Raw genomic sequence first — 16225 nt, 5'->3', positions numbered from 1 at the left:
CCGGGGGGTCAGCGGGGGATCAGCGGGGATCAGCGGGGGGCACCGGGGTCAGCGGGGTCAGCGGGGGGGCACCGGGGGTCAGCGGGGTCAGCGGGGGTCAGCGGGGGGCACCGGGATCACCAGAACCCCCGGGATCACCGGAACCCCTGGGATCAGCGGAGCCCCCCGGGATCAGCGGAGCCCCCGGAGCTGGGATCACCTGCGGGAACAGCGGGAGGGGCTCAGGGAGCGCCCCCGGCCCTGCCTCAGTTTCCCTCCCCTCCCCCACCCCTCCGGGGGATCCCCGGCTCGGGATCGACCCCGGCTCCCCTCCGACCCCTCGGGATCCATCCGGGATCACGAGAGGATTGAAAACCCCACGAATGAAGGGGAAACAGCCCCAAAACGGCAGCTGGGAGATCGAGGGATTTGGGGGTGGATCCGCGGGATTTGGGGATGGATCCGCGGGATTTGGGGATGGATCCGCGGGATTTGGGGATGGATCCGCGGGATTTGGGGATGGATCTGTGGGATTTGGGGATGGATCTGCGGGATTTGGGGATGGATCTGCGGGATTTGGAGGTGGATCTGTGGGATGTGGGGATGGATCTGTGGGATTTGGGGATGGATCTGCAGGATTTGGGGATGGATCCGCGGGATTTGGGGATGGATCTGTGGGATTTGGGGATGGATCTGTGGGATTTGGGGATGGATCTGCAGGATTTGGGGATGGATCCGCGGGATTTGGGGATGGATCTGTGGGATTTGGGGATGGATCTGCAGGATTTGGGGATGGATCCGCGGGATTTGGGGATGGATCTGTGGGATTTGGGGATGGATCTGTGGGATTTGGGGATGGATCCGCGGGATTTGGGGATGGATCTGTGGGATTTGGGGATGGATCTGTGGGATTTGGGGATGGATCTGCAGGATTTGGGGATGGATCCGCGGGATTTGGGGATGGATCTGTGGGATTTGGGGATGGATCCGCGGGATTTGGGGATGGATCCGCGGGATTTGGGGATGGATCTGTGGGATTTGGGGATGGATCTGCAGGATTTGGGGATGGATCCGCGGGATTTGGGGATGGATCTGAGGGATTTGGGGATGGATCCGCGGGATTTGGGGATGGATCTGTGGGATTTGGGGATGGATCTGCAGGATTTGGGGATGGATCCGCGGGATTTGGGGATGGATCTGTGGGATTTGGGGATGGATCTGTGGGATTTGGGGATGGATCCGCGGGATTTGGGGATGGATCTGTGGGATTTGGGGATGGATCCGCGGGATTTGGGGATGGATCCGCGGGATTTGGGGATGGATCTGTGGGATTTGGGGATGGATCTGCAGGATTTGGGGATGGATCCGCGGGATTTGGGGATGGATCTGAGGGATTTGGGGATGGATCCGCGGGATTTGGGGATGGATCTGCAGGATTTGGGGGTGGATCCGCGGGATTTGGGGATGGATCTGAGGGATTTGGGGGTGGATCCGCGGGATTTCGGGATGGATCTGTGGGATTTGGGGATGGATCTGAGGGATTTGGGGATGGATCTGTGGGATTTGGGGATGGATCTGAGGGATTTGGGGATGGATCTGCGGGATTTGGGGATGGATCTGAGGGATTTGGGGATGGATCTGCAGGATTTGGGGATGGATCCGCGGGATTTGGGGATGGATCCGCGGGATTTGGGGATGGATCTGTGGGATTTGGGGATGGATCCGCGGGATTTGGGGATGGATCCGCGGGATTTGGGGATGGATCTGCAGGATTTGGGGATGGATCCGCGGGATTTGGGGATGGATCTGTGGGATTTGGGGATGGATCCGCGGGGTTTGGGGATGGATCCGCGGGGTTTGGGGGTGGATCTGTGGGATTTGGGGATGGATCTGCGGGATTTGGGGATGGATCTGCGGGATTTGGGGATGGATCCACGGGGTTTGGGGATGGATCTGCGGGATTTGGGGATGGATCTGTGGGATTTGGGGATGGATCCGCGGGGTTTGGGGATGGATCCGCGGGGTTTGGGGGTGGATCCGCGGGGTTTGGGGATGGATCTGCGGGATTTGGGGATGGATCTGCGGGGTTTGGGGATGGATCCACGGGGTTTGGGGATGGATCTGTGGGCTCATTTCGCCCCTCGTTAAGGATCCAATTAAATCCGGGCTGAAGCCCCCGCTCCGTACCCGAGCGCCCGATCCGAGGCAAGCCCCGGGCCCGGAGCGTTTCCAGCCAGCGCCGGCTCCTCCTGGGACAGCGACGCCAAAAGAAACACGGAATTGGGTTAAAACAGCCCCAAATCGGGATTTGGGGGGAAAAGCGAGATTTGGGAAGCAGCAGCAGCTCTGGGGGAGGGATTGAGGGGGATTTTTGGGGGGAGGGAATTAGAGAAGGAACATCGGGGGTCCCTGGGGGGGGGGATTTGGGGGGACATTGGGGAGGAAATGTTGGGGGGGGGGTCCCACGGCACCGCTGCTCCTCCCTGGGGAGGAAATTTGGCGGGAAGTTGGGCTGGAATTTGGGGAGGGGTCCCATCCTGAGGGGCTGGGGGAGAGGGGGGGTGAATGGGGGGGGATATTAGGGAGGGGAAACAGCCCCCAGACCCCCCCCCCCATTCCCGAGTGGTTCGCTCCCCAGAGCCGCCCTCGCCCCGCGCGGGCGGGACCATGGCGGGGTCACGGAGGGGGAGTCCCGTGCCCCCCCCCCCCCCCCCTTCACCCCGCGCGTGGTGCGGCCCCCCCGACCCCCTTCATGAGCCGGACGAGCCCATTCCGTGCGGGGGGAGGGGGGGACGCGGCGCCCCCCGGCGGCGGCGCGCGGGTGGTGCGGCCTCCGCTGACCCTCTGAGGAGCCGGGCGAGCCCATTGCGCGGCGCGGGGGGGGGGGGGAGGAAGGAGCCAAGCGAAACGTCTCCTCTCACCTGTCATGGACGCCGCAGGCCCGGCCGGCCGCGGCCGCTCCTCCCGGGGAGCGCGTGGGGCTTTTTATTCCCCCTGTCCCGGTTCCGCTTCGTCCCGGAAGGAAAAAGGAAAAGGAAAAGCGGCGGCGGAAGGAAACGGGCACCGAGCGGGGCGGGGGGGGGGGGGGGGGGGGGGGCCGTGAGGGGGAGACCCCGCGCGCGCTGCCGGGGGCGTGGCCATGACGTCACTGGGGCGTGGCCGAGGAGGCGTGGCCTGCGCGGCTCACCCGCCCGCCAGGGGGCGCCAAGCGAGGCCGGCGGTAATTAAGCAGCTCATTTGCGTGAATTTAAATAAACCGCATAAATTAGTGTTTATTGACAGCCCGCACACCGCTCCCACCCTTTATTGCCGAAAAAGCTCCCGCGCGGGCGCCGCGGGAAGCAAAAAAACCGGGGAGGATCCACCCGAAGCGCAGTGAAAACGCCCCCCCGAAATCTGGGGAAAAAATGCCCCGAATTCAGGGAAAAAGCCCCAAAACGGAGGGAAAAGCCCCAAATTCATCCTTTTCCTGCTTAAAAAGCTCCCCCAGCCCGGCCTGCGCAGGGTCTCCGCTCGGCCCGGGCGCGTTCTGGGGGGAAAAAAGCGGCTTTTGGGGTTTGTGGCCACAGCAGAGGAAGAAACGTGGGGGGAGCGAGGAATTCCGGGGGTCCGGGAAGCCCGGGGGGGGCGGGAGGGGCTGGAGCCAAAATCCACGCAATTAAGGCAATTTGGGGATTTTTGGGGGTTTTTTTTGAGCACCTGGTCGTGGCTTTTGGGAAGGATTTGGGTTTTTTTTTTTTTTTTGGGAAGCTGCTCCCAAAATTCCACCCCGCCCCCCCCCCGAATCAGGGGATTCTGTGGGGAGCAAAGTCACAAATAAAGGAGAGGGGGATCCCTGCGGAGGGGGAAAAACCGGGAAAAAAATGGGAAAAAACCGGGAAAAAGTGGGAAAAAAACGGGAAAAAACGGGAAAAACCAGGAAAAACTGGGAAAAAAACGGGAAAAACCAGGAAAAAAACGGGAAAAAAACGGGAAAAAACCCGGGAAAAAAACGAGAAAAACCGGGAAAAACCGGGAAAAACCGGGAAAACGGGAACAAAACCCCAATTCCGGAGCTGTCCCGCGTCCGGATCCCCAAAGGCCGGGAAGGAGATGGGGAAAGGGGAGAAATCGGGGCCAGAAAAGGAACTTTTGGTGCTGGTTTGGCCTCGCTCCCCGCCGGGATCCACCGGGATCCACCGGGATCCCCGCTGCCCTCCCGCGGGATCCCCCCTTCTCCCGGGGGAGCCGGCGTCGACTCCCAGCGGGATCCGCTCCTTTCCCGAGGGATCTCCCCTCTCCACGGGGATCCTGCCTGGAATCCTGCTGGGATCTGGGATCCTCCTTTTCATGGGAATCCCCCCTGGATTCCTGCTGGGATCTGGGATCCTCCTTTCCATGGGGATCCGGCCTGGATTCCTGCTGGGATCTGGGATCCTCCTTTCCCCAGGGGATCCCCCCTGGATTCCTGCTGGGATCTGGGATCCTCCTTTCCCCAGGCAATCCGGCCTGGATTCCGGCTGGGATCCTCCTTTTCATGGGGATCCCCCCTGGATTCCTGCTGGGATCTGGGATCCTCCTTTCCCAGGGGATCCGGCCTGGATTCCTGCTGGGATCTGGGATCCTCCTTTTCATGGGGATCACCCCTGGATTCCTGCTGGGATCTGGAATCCTCCTTTCCCAGGCATCAAACCCCGATTCCCGACGGAACCCCCCCTTTTCCCAGGGGATCTGGAACCCCCCTTTCCCAGGGGATCCAGGGTTGATCCCGGCAGGATCCCCCCATTTCCCAGAGGATCTGGAACCCCCCTTTCCCAGGGGATCCGGGGTTGATCCCGGCAGGATCCCCCCTTTTCCCAGGGGATCTGGAACCCCCCTTTCCCAGGAGATCCGGGGTGGATCCCGGCGGGATCCCGCCCTCCCCGGCGCCATTCCCGGCTCAGTCGGGTTTCCGGCCCAGGCGCCGGAAGACGCTGCCGGCGGCGCGGGGCTCGCAGGAGCTGCTGACCTTCCCGCAGCCCCAGGGCGGCCGCGATTCGCCGGACACCGAGCTGGACACGGCCCCGTCCTGGGCCTCGGCGCCGCCCGCGGGGCCCTCCCGGCGCTTCTTGAGCACGCCGGCGTAGGGCAGCGCGTCCTCGGCGCCGGCGGCGCCGGCAGGATCGGGATCGGCGGGATCGGCGGGATCGGCGGGATCGGCGGGATCGGCGCCGGGGGCATCCCCCAGGCGGGCTGAACACCCCCGAGGGCTGCGGGGACGGCGGCGGCGGGTCAGGATCCACCCCAGCGCCGGCCCTGCCCCGCTGGATCCTGCTCCGGTGGATCCCTGGATCCTGCTCCTTCAGATCCTGCCCCTCTGGGTCCTGCTCCTGTGGATCCCTGGATCCTGTTCCCTCAGATCCTGCTCCTCTGGATCCTGCTCCTGTGGATCCCTGGATCCTGCCCCGCTGGATCCTGCTCCGGTGGATCTCTGGATCCTGCTCCCTCAGATCCTGCCCCACTGGATCCTGCTCCTGTGGATCCCTGGATCCTGCCCCTCTGGGTCCTGCTCCTGTGGATCTCTGGATCCTGCTCCCTCAGATCCTGCCCCACTGGATCCTGCTCCTGTGGATCCCTGGATCCTGCCCCGCTGGATCCTGCTCCGGTGGATCCCTGGATCCTGCTCCCTCAGATCCTGCCCCGCTGGATCCTGCTCCTGTGGATCTCTGGATCCTGCTCCCTCAGATCCTGCCCCGCTGGATCCTGCTCCTGTGGGTCCCTGGATCCTGCTCCCTCAGATCCTGCTCCTCTGGATCCTGCTCCTGTGGATCCTCTGAATCCTGCTCCTGTAGATCTCTGGATCCTGTTCCCTCTGGATCCTGTTCCCGTGGATCCTGCCCCTCTCAATCCAGCCCCTCTGGATCCTGCTCCTCTGGATCCTGTTCCCCTGAATCCTGCCCCCCATGATCCTGCCCCGCCTGGATCCTGCCCCTCTGGATCCCTGGGTCCTGCTCCTGTGGATCCTGCCCCTCTCAATCCAGCCCCTCTGGATCCTGCCCCTCTGGATCCCTGGATCCTGCTCCCGTGGATCCTGTTCCCCTCTCAATCCAGCCCCTCTGGATCCCTGGATCCTGCTCCCGTGGATCCTGTTCCCCTCTCAATCCAGCCCCTCTGGATCCCTGGATCCTGCTCCCGTGGATCCTGTTCCCCTCTCAATCCAGCCCCTCTGGATCCCTGGATCCTGCTCCCGTGGATCCTGTTCCCCTCTCAATCCAGCCCCTCTGGATCCTGCCCCTCTGGATCCCTTCCCCGCCCTGGATCCTCCCTGCATCCCGGATCCCTCTCCTCCTGCTCTCCCAGGCTTCGCCCCCTCAGATCCCACCTGGATCCTGCTCCCTCTGGGATCCAGCCCCCCCGTCCCGGATCCCCCCGGATCCCCCCTCACCTTCCCGCCGGCGGCTGCGGCCGCTTTGGCCTCGGCTCCGAGTCGCTCGAACACCGACGTCCGGCCCAGGCCTGCGGATCCCGAGGGGGAGCCTGAGAGTTCCGGGACCCTCCCCGATCCCCGCGGGATTCCCCCAGCAGGGGAGATCGGGGATCCCCCCGCGCCCCGGGTACCTCTGGCCGCCTGCAGCTGCAGGATTTTCCGGCTGCGGGCCGTGGTGCCCTTGGGCAGCGAGATCACGTACTTGCCCTCCATCTCGGCCGTCACGCGGCGCCGCTTGGGCCCGGCCGCGCCTGCGGGGGGGGGGGCTGGGGGAGAGCAGCCGGGGCCCTCCCGGGGCTGGGGCCAGCCCGGAGCGGCTCCTGCTGGCCCACGGCAGCTGGGGATCCGTCCTGCTCCCTCCCTGAGCCCTCGGGATCCGTCCTGCTCCCTCCCTGAGCCCTCGGGATCCGTCCTGCTCCCTCCCTGAGCCCTCGGGATCCATCCCTGATCCCTTGGGATCCATCCCTGAGCCCTCTGGATCCGTCCTGCTCCCTCCCTGAGCCCTCGGGATCCGTCCTGCTCCCTCCCTGAGCCCTCGGGATCCATCCCTGATCCCTTGGGATCCATCCCTGATCCCTGGGAATTCATCCCAGCTCCTCCCTGATCCCTGGGGATCGATCCCAGCCCCTCCCTGAGTCCCCCTGATGGGGATTTTGGGTAGCCCAGCCCCATTTTGGGTAGCCCAGCCCCACTTTTGGGTAGCCCAGCCCCATTTTTGGGTAGCCCAGCCTCACTTTTGGGTAGCCCAGCCCCACTTTTGGGTAGCCCAGCTCCATTCTTGGGTAGCCCAGCCCCGTCCGTACCGGCCTTGGCGCCGGCGGCTCCGTTGGCCACGGTGACGCAGATGCCGGTGCCGGGGGGGTTCCGGGGGGGCCGCGGCGGCGCCGGCTCCCGGCTCAGGCTGTTGGTGATCATCCTCCCGGCGGCGCCGCACGGGGATCCGGGGGGCGGCCGGGCCCGATCCCGATCCCGATCCTGATCCCGATCCCGATCCTGATCCCGCCGGGAGCCCCCCGGGCCCCGCTCGGCCGCAGCCGCCGGCTGCAGCGACTCCGAGGCCGCCCGGCACATCTCCTGGGGGAGCACAAAACGGGGGTTCGGGGGGGTTCTGGGGGTTTTTTGGGGTTTTTTGGGGTTTTCCGGGGTTTTCCAGGGGTTTCTGGAGTTTTCCAGGGGTTTTCCATGGTTTTTTGAGGTTTTCCGGGGGTTTTCCGGGAGTTTTCTGGGGTTTCTGAGGGTTTCTGGGGGGTTTTTTGAGGTTTTCTGGGGTTTTCTGGGTTTTTTTGGGGTTTTCCGGTGTTTTCTGGGGGTTTCTGGGGTTTTCCGGGGCTTTTTCAGGTTTTTTTGAGGTTTTCCAGGGATTTCTGAAGTTTTCCGGGGGGTTTCTGGGGTTTTCCGTAGTTTTCTGGGGTTTTCTGGGGGTTTTCTGGGTTTTTTTGAGGTTTTCTGGGGTTTTCCAGGGTTTTCCAGGGGTTTTCCGTGTTTTTCAAGGGTTTTCTGGGGGTTTTCTGGGCTTTTTTGAGGTTTTCTGGGGGTTTTCCAGGGTTTTCTGGGGTTTCCCAGGGTTTTTCTGGGGTTTCCCGTGGTTTTCCCGGGGTTTTCCCGGGGTTTTCCTGGGGTTTTCCGGTGTTTCCCGGGCTTTCCCGGCGCTCCCGCACCTGCCTGTGGACCACCTTGGCGTGGCGCAGGATGGCGATGACGTCCCCGACCACGGTGATGCCGAGCTCCTTCATCAGCTCCTTGGTCAGGTCCAGCAGCATGTTCTTATGGATCCTGCGCCGGAAAGGGCCGGGATCCACCGGGATCAGCCCGGGATCCACCTGGATCGCCCCTGGATCACCCCGGGGTCCACCTGGATCGCGCCTGGATCCACCTCAATCACCCCCAGGATCCACCTCAATCACCCCCAGATCCACCGGGATCACCCTCAGATCCACCCAGATCGCCCCTGGATCACCCCTGGATCCACCCCGATCACCCCCAGGATCCACCTCAATCACCCCCAGACCCACCGGGACCACCCCCAGATCCACCCCGATCGCCCCTGGATCCACCTGGATCACCCCCAGATTCACCGGATCAGCCCGGGATCCACTGGGACCACCCCCAGATCCACTGGATCACCCCTGGATCCACCCCGATCACCCTCAGGATCCACCTCGATCACCCCCAGATCCACTGGGACCACCCCCAGATCCACCCAGATCCACCCAGATCGCCCCTAGATCCACCTGGATCCCCCCAACCCCCCCTTGGATCCCCCCAGATCCCTCCGGGGGTCTCAGGGGGCCCCCAGGGGGTCTCTGGGGGTCCCAGGGGGTCCCAGGGGGTCTCTGGGGATCTCTGGGGGTTCCCAGGGGGTCTCAGGGGTCTCTGGGGGTCCCAGGGGGTCTCAGGGGGTTCCCAGGGGTTCCCAGGGGGTCTCAGGGGTCTCAGGGGGTTCCCAGGGGGTCTCAGGGGGGTCCCAGGGGGTCTCTGAGGGGTCTCAGGGGGTTCCCAGGGGGTCTCAGGGGGGTCCCAGGGGGTCTCTGAGGGGTCTCAGGGGGTTCCCAGGGGGTCTCAGGGGGGTCCCAGGGGGTCTCTGGGGATCTCTGGGGGTTCCCAGGGGGTCTCGGGGGCTCTCAGGGGGTCCCAGGGGGTCTCAGGGGGGTCCCAGGGGGTCTCAGGGGTCTCTGGGGGTCCCAGGGGGTCTCAGGGGGTCTCAGGGGCTCTCAGGGGTTCCCAGGGGGTCTCTGGGGGTCCCCGGGGGTCCCGGCCCCTCCCCCACCGGTTGTCCACGAAGGCCACGGCGTAGCCCAGGGCGGGGCCCGGCGGGATCCCGGCGTCCTCGAAGAACCGGAGCCACTCGGACGTGGCTGCAGCGGGAAAGAAACGGGAATTTGGGGGGGAAATGGGGATTTGGGGGGAGAAAAATGGGGATTTGGGGGGGGAAATGGGGATTTGGGGGAAAAAAATGGGAATTTGGGGGGGAAAATGGGAATTTGGGGCAAAAAAAAGGGAATTTGGGGCAAAAAAATGGGGATTTGGGGGGAAAATGGGGATTTGGGGGGAAAAATGGGAATTTGGGGGTGAAAATGGGAATTTGGGGCAAAAAAGATGGGAATTTGGGGGGAAAATGGGAATTTGGGGGGGAAAAATGAGACCTGGGAAGTGGAAATGGGAATTAAGGGGGGTAAAAATGGGATTTGGGGTGGGAAAGACGGGATTGGGGAAGGGGGAAATGGGGATTTGGGGGAGAAAATGGGAATTTGGGGAAAGAGGGAAATTGGGATTGGGCGAGGGGCGAATGGGATTGGGGGCAAAAAAAGGGGATTTGGGGCAAAAAAAAAAAGGGAATTTGGGGGAAAAAATGGGATTTGGGGCACAAAGATGGGATTGGGGGGGAGGGGAGGGGGGGAGGGGAAGGGGGGGGGAGGGGCCGTTCCAGGCGTTCCCAGCTGGCCCCAGGATTAACGGGAATGGGGAGAGGGGCGGGGGGGAGGGGCCAGGGGGCCCTGGGGGGATTTTGGGGGGATTTTGGGGGAATTTTGGGGCTCCAGTCCTTGCCCAGGGGGGTGGGGGGGGGATTTTGGGGGAATTTTGGGGCTCCAGTCCTTGCCCAGGGGGGTGGGGGGGGGGATTTTGGGGGGATTTTGGGGCTCCAGTCCTTGCCCAGGGGGGTGGGGGGGGGGGATTTTGGGGAACTTCATGGGATTTTGGGGGGATTTTGGGGGATTTTGGGGGGATTTTGGGGCTCCAGTCCTTGCCCAGGGGGGTGGGGGGGGGGGATTTTGGGGGATTTTGGGGGATTTTGGGGCTCCAGTCCTTGCCCAGGGGGGTGGGGGGGGATTTTGGGGAACTTCACGGGATTTTGGAGGAATTTCGGGGGCGCTGAAAGAAACTTTCTGGATTTCAAAGGGAATTTTGGGGGGGGGTTGGGCGTTTCCAGGGGAATTTTGGGTGGTTTTTGGAGGAATTTGGGCGGCTCTGGGGCGAATTTTGGCGTTTTTTGAGGACTTCGGGTGTTTTTTGGGGGAATTGGGGGGATTTTGAGGGGGAATTCTGAGGTTTTTTTGTGGAATTTGGGTGGTTTTGGGGAAACTCGGGGGATTTTGGAGGGAATTTGGGGTGTTTGGGGGCGAGTTTTCAGGTTTTGGGGGGGAATTTGAGTGGTTTTGAGGGAATTTGGGTGTTTGGGGGGGAATTTTGGGGTTTTCTGAGGACTTTGGGTGTTTTGGGGGGAATTCAGGTGGTTTTGAGGTAAATTTGGGGAGTTTGGGGGGAAAATTTTCAGGTTTTTTGGGAAGTTTTGGGTGTTTTTGGGGGAACGTGGGTGGTTTCGAGGGGAATTTTGGGGTTTTTGTGGAATTTGGGTGGTTTTGGGGAAACCTGGAGGATTTTGGAGGGAATTTGGGGTGTTTGGGGGGGAAATTTGGAGTTTTTTGGGGGCATTTGGGGTGCTTTTGAGGGAATTTGGGGTTTTTTTTGGGGGATTTGGGGCATTTTTGAGGGGAATTTGGGGTTTTTTGGGGGATTTGGGGCGTTTTTTGAGGGGAATTTCGGGGTTTTGGGGGGATTTTTGGGGGGATTTTTGGGGGAATTCCGGGGTTTTTGTGGATTTGGGGCGTTTTTGAGGGGAATTTCGGGGTTTTGGGGGGATTTTTGGGGGAATTCCGGGGTTTTTGTGGATTTGGGGCGTTTTTGAGGGGCATTCCGGGGTTTTTTGGGGATTTTGGGGCCCAGCCCTCACCCATGGCGCCGGGGCCGAGCCGGGTTTGGCAGAGCCGGATCAGGCAGGAGCGGCCTGGGGGGGGGCAGGGGGGGCTCTCAGTGGGGGAGGGGCCGCGGCTGCCCCAAATCCCCCCCCCCAAAACCCCCCCAGACCCCCCTGACCCCACAGGCGACCCCCCCAAACCCCCCTGAGCCCAATGATCCCCCCTGACCCCCCCTCACCCCACAGACCCCCCCCTCACTCCCCCTCTCCCCTCAGGCCCCACAGACCCCCCCCCCCCCTTTTCCCGCCTCGCCCCTGACCCCCCCTCACTCCACAGAGCCCCCCTCCCTCTCCGGCTCCCCCCGGCCCCCACAGACCCTCCCGGACCCCCCCTGACCCCTCAGACCCCCTCAGACCCCCCCCTGCCCCCCTTCCCCCCTCACCTCCCCTCGCCCCATCCCGCGGCCGGAGGCCCGCCGGGAGCGCCGGAAGTGACGTCACCCGCGCGCGCCGCGAGCCGAGGGGCGGGGCCGGAGCAGCGCGAGCGCCGCCGAGCGACGGAGGGCGCCCCCCCCGCGGATGCAGCGTGAGGGCGGCGCTGGACGGTACCAAATGGGGGGGGGGGGGAGCGGGGGGGGGAAGGACCCCGAAACGGCCCCAAAACTGCCCCAAAACCGGGTCCAAACCGCCCAAACCCGCTGTAAAACCGGCTCAAAACCGGGCCTAAATGTGTCCCCCCCAACGGGCCCCAAATGTGCCCCCAAAACGGCCCTGAACGAGTCTCCAGACTGGCCCTAAGTTTGTCCCCAAGCGGCCCCAAAACCGGCCCTAAATGCGCCCCCAAACCGACTCTAAATTTGTCCCCAAGCGGCCCCAAAACCGACCCTAAATATGTCCCACAACCAGCCCCAAACGTGCCCCCAAAGTGACCCCAAAAGTGACCCCAAACGTGTCCCCAAAGTGGCCCCAAAGTGCCGCCAAAGTGGCCCCAAATGTGCCCCCAAAGTGACCCCAAAGTGGCCCCAAAGTGGCCCCAAACGCGTCCCCAGAGTGGCCCCAAACGCGTGCCCGTCCCTAAACCTCTCTCCTAAAACCTGTCCCTAAACCTGTCCCGAGCCTGCCCCGGCTCTGGCCCCGAATTTGGGGAGCCGCGCCCTGCCCCGAGGGGGCCCGGCCCCAGTTTTGGGGGTGGGGGAGGTCCCTTCCCGTCCCCTCCCCAGCGCTCGGCGGCTCCGGATCCCGGGAATTCTCCGGGGTCTCTTCTGAGCCCCAGGATTTTTGGGGTCCCTGCCCCGCCCCGCGCCCCAAAACCCCACAGCCGCGGTGACTCCGGATTTTCCTGTTCCAGCTCGTGCGGGATGGGGCTGCACGCAGCCTACGCGCAGGTACGGGGCTGGGGACACCCCAAAAAACCCACCCCAAAAATCCAAAACGGGGACGTCCTGGGGCTTCCTCTGCCCCAAAATCCAAACGGGGGAGGGGTCCCAGAGCCCCCCAAACCTCAAATTGGGGATCCCAGAGCTCCCAACCCCCTCGGATTTTGGGGGCCCTCACCCCTCCCTGGCTCCCCCAACCCCAGAGCAGCCCCCCCCAGACCCACGGCAACACCTGGAAATGGGGGCTGGGGGGTTTCCCTGGGATCCTGGAATTTTGGGGTGGGTTTCAAACCCCCAACCCCCCCCAAAATTCGGGGTCCCCCCCTTGTTGATCCTGGGAATTTTGGGGTGGGTTATAACCCCCCAACCCCCCCCCAAATTCGGGGTCCCCCCTTGTTGATCCTGGGAATTTTGGGGTGGGTTTCAACCCCCAACCCCCCCAAAATTCGGGGTCCCCCCTCGCTGATCCTGGGAATTTTGGGGTGGGTTTCAACCCCCAACCCCCCCCCAAATTCGGGGTCCCCCCTCGTTCTTCCCCCCAGCTGGACCCTCTGGAGCCCCGTGAGGCGCCGCCCCCCAAGGTACCTCTGCCCCCATCCCTTCCCAGATCCCCCCGGCATCGCGGGGGGCGGGGCTTAAACCCCCCAAATTAACGACTCCCCAAATTTGGGGGCTCCCCCCCCCCGCCCCAGCGCCCCCCCAGCACCGCGCTCTTCGCCGTCCTCTCCGCGCTCTTCCTCCTCACCTTCCTCGTCCTCGGCCGCCTGCGGCTCGGCGGCGACGCCGACGGCAGCGCCGGCTCCTGCGGGGACGCCTGCAGGTAGGGCCGGGCTGTGGGGCGGGGGGACGCCCCCCGGAGCCCCCCGCAGCCCCCCGCAGCCCCCCGGCTCCCGGTAGGATCGTGCTGGTGGAGAGCGTCCCCGAGGGAATGGCCCCGAGCGCCGGCCGCGCGCCCAACCCGTCCACCTTCGACGCGTGGCTGGGGCTGCTGGGCACGGCCGCCCGCAGCGTGGACATCGCCTCCTTCTACTGGACGCTGACCAACGAGGACACGGCGGACGCACGAGCCCAGCGCGGCGCAGGTGGGTCCTGCGCCCAGCCCGGCGTTCCCACCCGCGGTTTTGCCGGTTTTTCCCGGGCTGCAGCCGCTCCCCCGGTTTGTTTCGGGTGGCTCAGGGCGAGCGGATCCTGGCGGAGCTGCTGCGGCTGCCCGGGCGCGGCGTGGCCGTGCGCGTGGCCGTCAGTGCGCCCTCGGCCAAGGCGCCGCTGGACGATCTCCGGGCGCTGGAGCGCAGCGGTGAGCGAGGGAGCCGCCGGAATCGGGGCTCTGGGGGGGTCTGGGGGGAGTTCGAGTGGGAGACGCCCGATGCCGGCGCTGCAGGTGCGGCTGTGCGCGCCGTGGACCTGCCGCGCCTCACCGGCGGCGTCCTGCACACCAAGTTCTGGCTCGTGGACGGCGTCCACCTCTACGTCGGCAGCGCCAACATGGACTGGAGGTCCCTGACTCAGGTGGGTTGTGCCGGGGGATGGGGCCGAACGCGGCAGGGTGGGTGTGGAACCCAGTGGATGGGGCCAGAGATGACGGTGACGGCGTGGAACCCATCGAGGTTGGCCCCAAACCCGACGTGGATGGTGCCAAACCCAACAAGGTTGGCCCCAAACCCAACGAATGGTGCCGAACCCAACAAGGTTGGCCCCAAACCCAACGAGGTTGGCCCCAAACCCAACCTGGATGGTGCCGAACCGCACCAACCCAACCCCAGCACCGGGGCTGTGCCAAACTTTGGGCACTGGGGAGGGACAGCGGCATCATCCGATGAGCTGCCGGCGCCGCTCGCCGCAGGTGAAGGAGCTCGGAGCCGCCGTCTACAACTGCAGCTGCTTGGCCCAGGATTTGGGCAAAATCTTCGAGGCCTACTGGGCTCTGGGCGTTCCCGACGCGTCCATCCCGGCGCCGTGGCCGGACAACTACTCCACCGCCTTCAACATGGAGACGCCGCTGGAGCTGGCGCTCAACGACACCGCGGCCGCCGTCTACTTCTCGGTACGTGCCGCGCCCGCGGGGTGGGCGCTCCCGGGGCCGGCGGCGGCCGTGCCGGGGTTGACGCCGCCCCGGCGCTCCCGGCAGAGCTCCCCGCCCCCGCTCTGCGCCGCCGGCCGCACCCAGGACCTGGACGCCCTCCTGTCGGTCATCGACGGCGCCGAGGCCTTCGTGGACGTGGCGGTGATGAGTTACCTGCCCACCACCGAGTTCTCGCGGCCCGAGCGCTTCTGGCCGGCCATCGACGAGCGGCTGCGCAAGGCCGTGTTCGAGCGCGGCGTGCGGCTGCGGCTGCTGGTGGGCTGCTGGCGGCACAGCCGCGCCTCCATGTTCCCCTTCCTCAAGTCACTCGCCGCCGTCGCCGACAACCACACGCACTACGACGTGGAGGTGGTGGGTACCGCGGGCACGGTGCCCTCAGGGGGTGACAGTCCCTCAGAGGGTGACAGTGCTCTCAGGGGGTGACACGGTCCCTCAGAAGGTGACAGTCCCTCAGAGGGTGACAGTCCCTCAGAGGGTGACAGTGCCCTCAGGGGGTGACAGTCCCTCAGAAGGTGACCGTCCCTCAGGGGGTGACAGTCCCTCAGAAGGTGACAGTGCCTCAGAGGGTGACAGTCCCTCAGAGGGTGACGGTGCCCTCAGAGGGTGACAGTGCCCTCAGAGGGTGACAGTGCCCTCAGGGGGTGACGGTGCCCTCAGAGGGTGACAGTCCCTCAGAGGGTGACAGTGCCCTCAGAGGGTGACAGTCCCTCAGAGGGTGACGGTGCCCTCAGAAGGTGACGGTGCCCTCAGAGGGTGACAGTGCCCTCAGGGGGTGACGGTGCCCTCAGAGGGTGACAGTGCCCTCAGAGGGTGACAGTCCCTCAGAAGGTGACAGTGCCCTCAGGGGGTGACAGTGCCCTCAGAGGGTGACAGTGCCCTCAGAGGGTGACAGTGCCCTCAGGGGGTGACAGTCTCTCAGAAGGTGACAGTCCCTCAGAGGGTGACGGTGCCCTCAGAGGTGACAGTCCCTCAGAGGGTGACGGTGCCCTCAGAAGGTGACGGTGCCCTCAGGGGGTGACAGTGCCCTCAGGGGGTGACAGTCTCTCAGAAGGTGACAGTCCCTCAGAGGGTGACGGTGCCCTCAGAGGTGACAGTCCCTCAGAGGGTGACGGTGCCCTCAGAGGGTGACACGGTCCCTCAGAGGGTGACAGTGCTCTCAGGGGGTGACACGGTCCCTCAGAAGGTGACAGTCCCTCAGGGGGTGACAGTCCCTCAGGGGGTGACAGTCCCTCAGAGGGTGACAGTCCCTCAGAGGGTGACGGTGCCCTCAGAGGTGACAGTCCCTCAGAAGGTGACACTCCCTCAGAGGGTGACAGTCTCTCAGAGGGTGACGGTGCCCTCAGAAGGTGACAGCCCCTCAGAGGGTGACAGTCCCTCAGAAGGTGACAGCCCCTCAGAGGGTGACAGTCCCTCAGAGGTGACAGTCCCTCAGAAGGTGACAGTCCCTCAGAGGGTGACGGTGCCCTCAGAAGGTGACAGTGCCCTCAGAGGGTGACAGTGCCCTCAGAGGGTGACAGTCCCTCAGAAGGTGACAGTCCCTCAGAGGGTGACGGTGCCCTCAGAAGGTGACAGCCCCTCAGAAGGTGACAGTCCCTCAGAGGGTGACAGTCCCTCAGAAGGTGACAGTCCCTCAGAGGGTGACGGTGCCC

The 16225-nt window shown here is 64.3% G+C and overlaps 2 protein-coding genes and 2 long non-coding RNA genes across 12 annotated transcripts; 2 read left to right on the top strand and 2 right to left on the bottom strand.

Moving 5' to 3' along the window:
- Positions 1–57: 57 nt before the first annotated feature.
- LOC125320928 lies at positions 58–3056 on the bottom strand. The gene is made up of 3 exons (XR_007201353.1): positions 2901–3056; positions 2167–2228; positions 58–199 (listed from the first exon to the last, which is right to left on the bottom strand). It is a non-coding gene; the product is annotated as an uncharacterized LOC125320928 (long non-coding RNA).
- A 1294-nt stretch (positions 3057–4350) lies between these two features.
- CUNH19orf47 (chromosome unknown C19orf47 homolog) lies at positions 4351–11648 on the bottom strand. 9 transcript variants are annotated; one of them, XR_007201355.1, is made up of 11 exons: positions 11561–11648; positions 11154–11207; positions 9192–9279; positions 8083–8197; positions 7228–7498; positions 6556–6675; positions 6383–6453; positions 4757–5207; positions 4634–4689; positions 4490–4537; positions 4414–4447 (listed from the first exon to the last, which is right to left on the bottom strand). XR_007201355.1 is itself a non-coding variant. In XM_048293346.1 (10 exons), exons 2-9 carry the CDS (start codon positions 11155–11157, stop codon positions 4494–4496), a joined length of 1287 nt encoding a protein of 428 aa, XP_048149303.1. In that variant the 5' UTR covers positions 11158–11207; positions 11561–11648; the 3' UTR covers positions 4351–4398; positions 4490–4493. The 9 variants fall into 9 exon arrangements, 8 of the variants coding, with proteins under 8 accessions (XP_048149303.1, XP_048149301.1, XP_048149300.1 ...); XM_048293346.1 differs by lacking the exon at positions 4414–4447 and adding an exon at positions 4351–4398 and having other exon boundaries at positions 4634–5207; XM_048293344.1 differs by lacking the exon at positions 4414–4447 and adding an exon at positions 4359–4398 and having other exon boundaries at positions 4490–4585; positions 4634–5207.
- On the top strand, positions 11635–15516 carry LOC125320930 (5'-3' exonuclease PLD3-like). The gene is given in 11 exon segments (XM_048293350.1): positions 11635–11722; positions 12466–12502; positions 13036–13074; positions 13186–13313; positions 13391–13547; positions 13549–13575; positions 13670–13790; positions 13875–14002; positions 14337–14537; positions 14622–14976; positions 15016–15516. Coding segments are annotated over 11 exon segments (1278 nt in total). The 5' UTR covers positions 11635–11696; the 3' UTR covers positions 15075–15516.
- A 76-nt stretch (positions 15517–15592) lies between these two features.
- LOC125320931 lies at positions 15593–16219 on the top strand. Its single transcript, XR_007201357.1, has 3 exons — positions 15593–15609; positions 15760–15795; positions 15850–16219. It is a non-coding gene; the product is annotated as an uncharacterized LOC125320931 (long non-coding RNA).
- The last annotated feature ends 6 nt before the right edge of the window (positions 16220–16225 follow it).

The sequence above is a fragment of the Corvus hawaiiensis genome, unplaced genomic scaffold (assembly GCF_020740725.1).
Source record: "Corvus hawaiiensis isolate bCorHaw1 unplaced genomic scaffold, bCorHaw1.pri.cur scaffold_295_ctg1, whole genome shotgun sequence".
In the NCBI taxonomy this organism is placed as follows: domain Eukaryota; kingdom Metazoa; phylum Chordata; class Aves; order Passeriformes; family Corvidae; genus Corvus; species Corvus hawaiiensis.
This window is presented reverse-complemented; position numbering and strand designations above follow the sequence as displayed.

What these genes read in the sequence shown, in the direction of transcription:
- CUNH19orf47 (XM_048293344.1), bottom strand. An exon ending in GCAGCTGCAGGCGGCCAGAG is followed by an intron (nt 6,454 to 6,555) that starts GTACCCGGGGCG and finishes CGGGATCCGCAG; the next exon opens with GCCTGGGCCGGACGTCGGTG. An exon ending in GGGTTTGATGCCTGGGAAAG is followed by an intron (nt 4,586 to 4,633) that starts GAGGATTCCAGA and finishes CCCCATGAAAAG; the next exon opens with GAGGATCCCAGATCCCAGCA.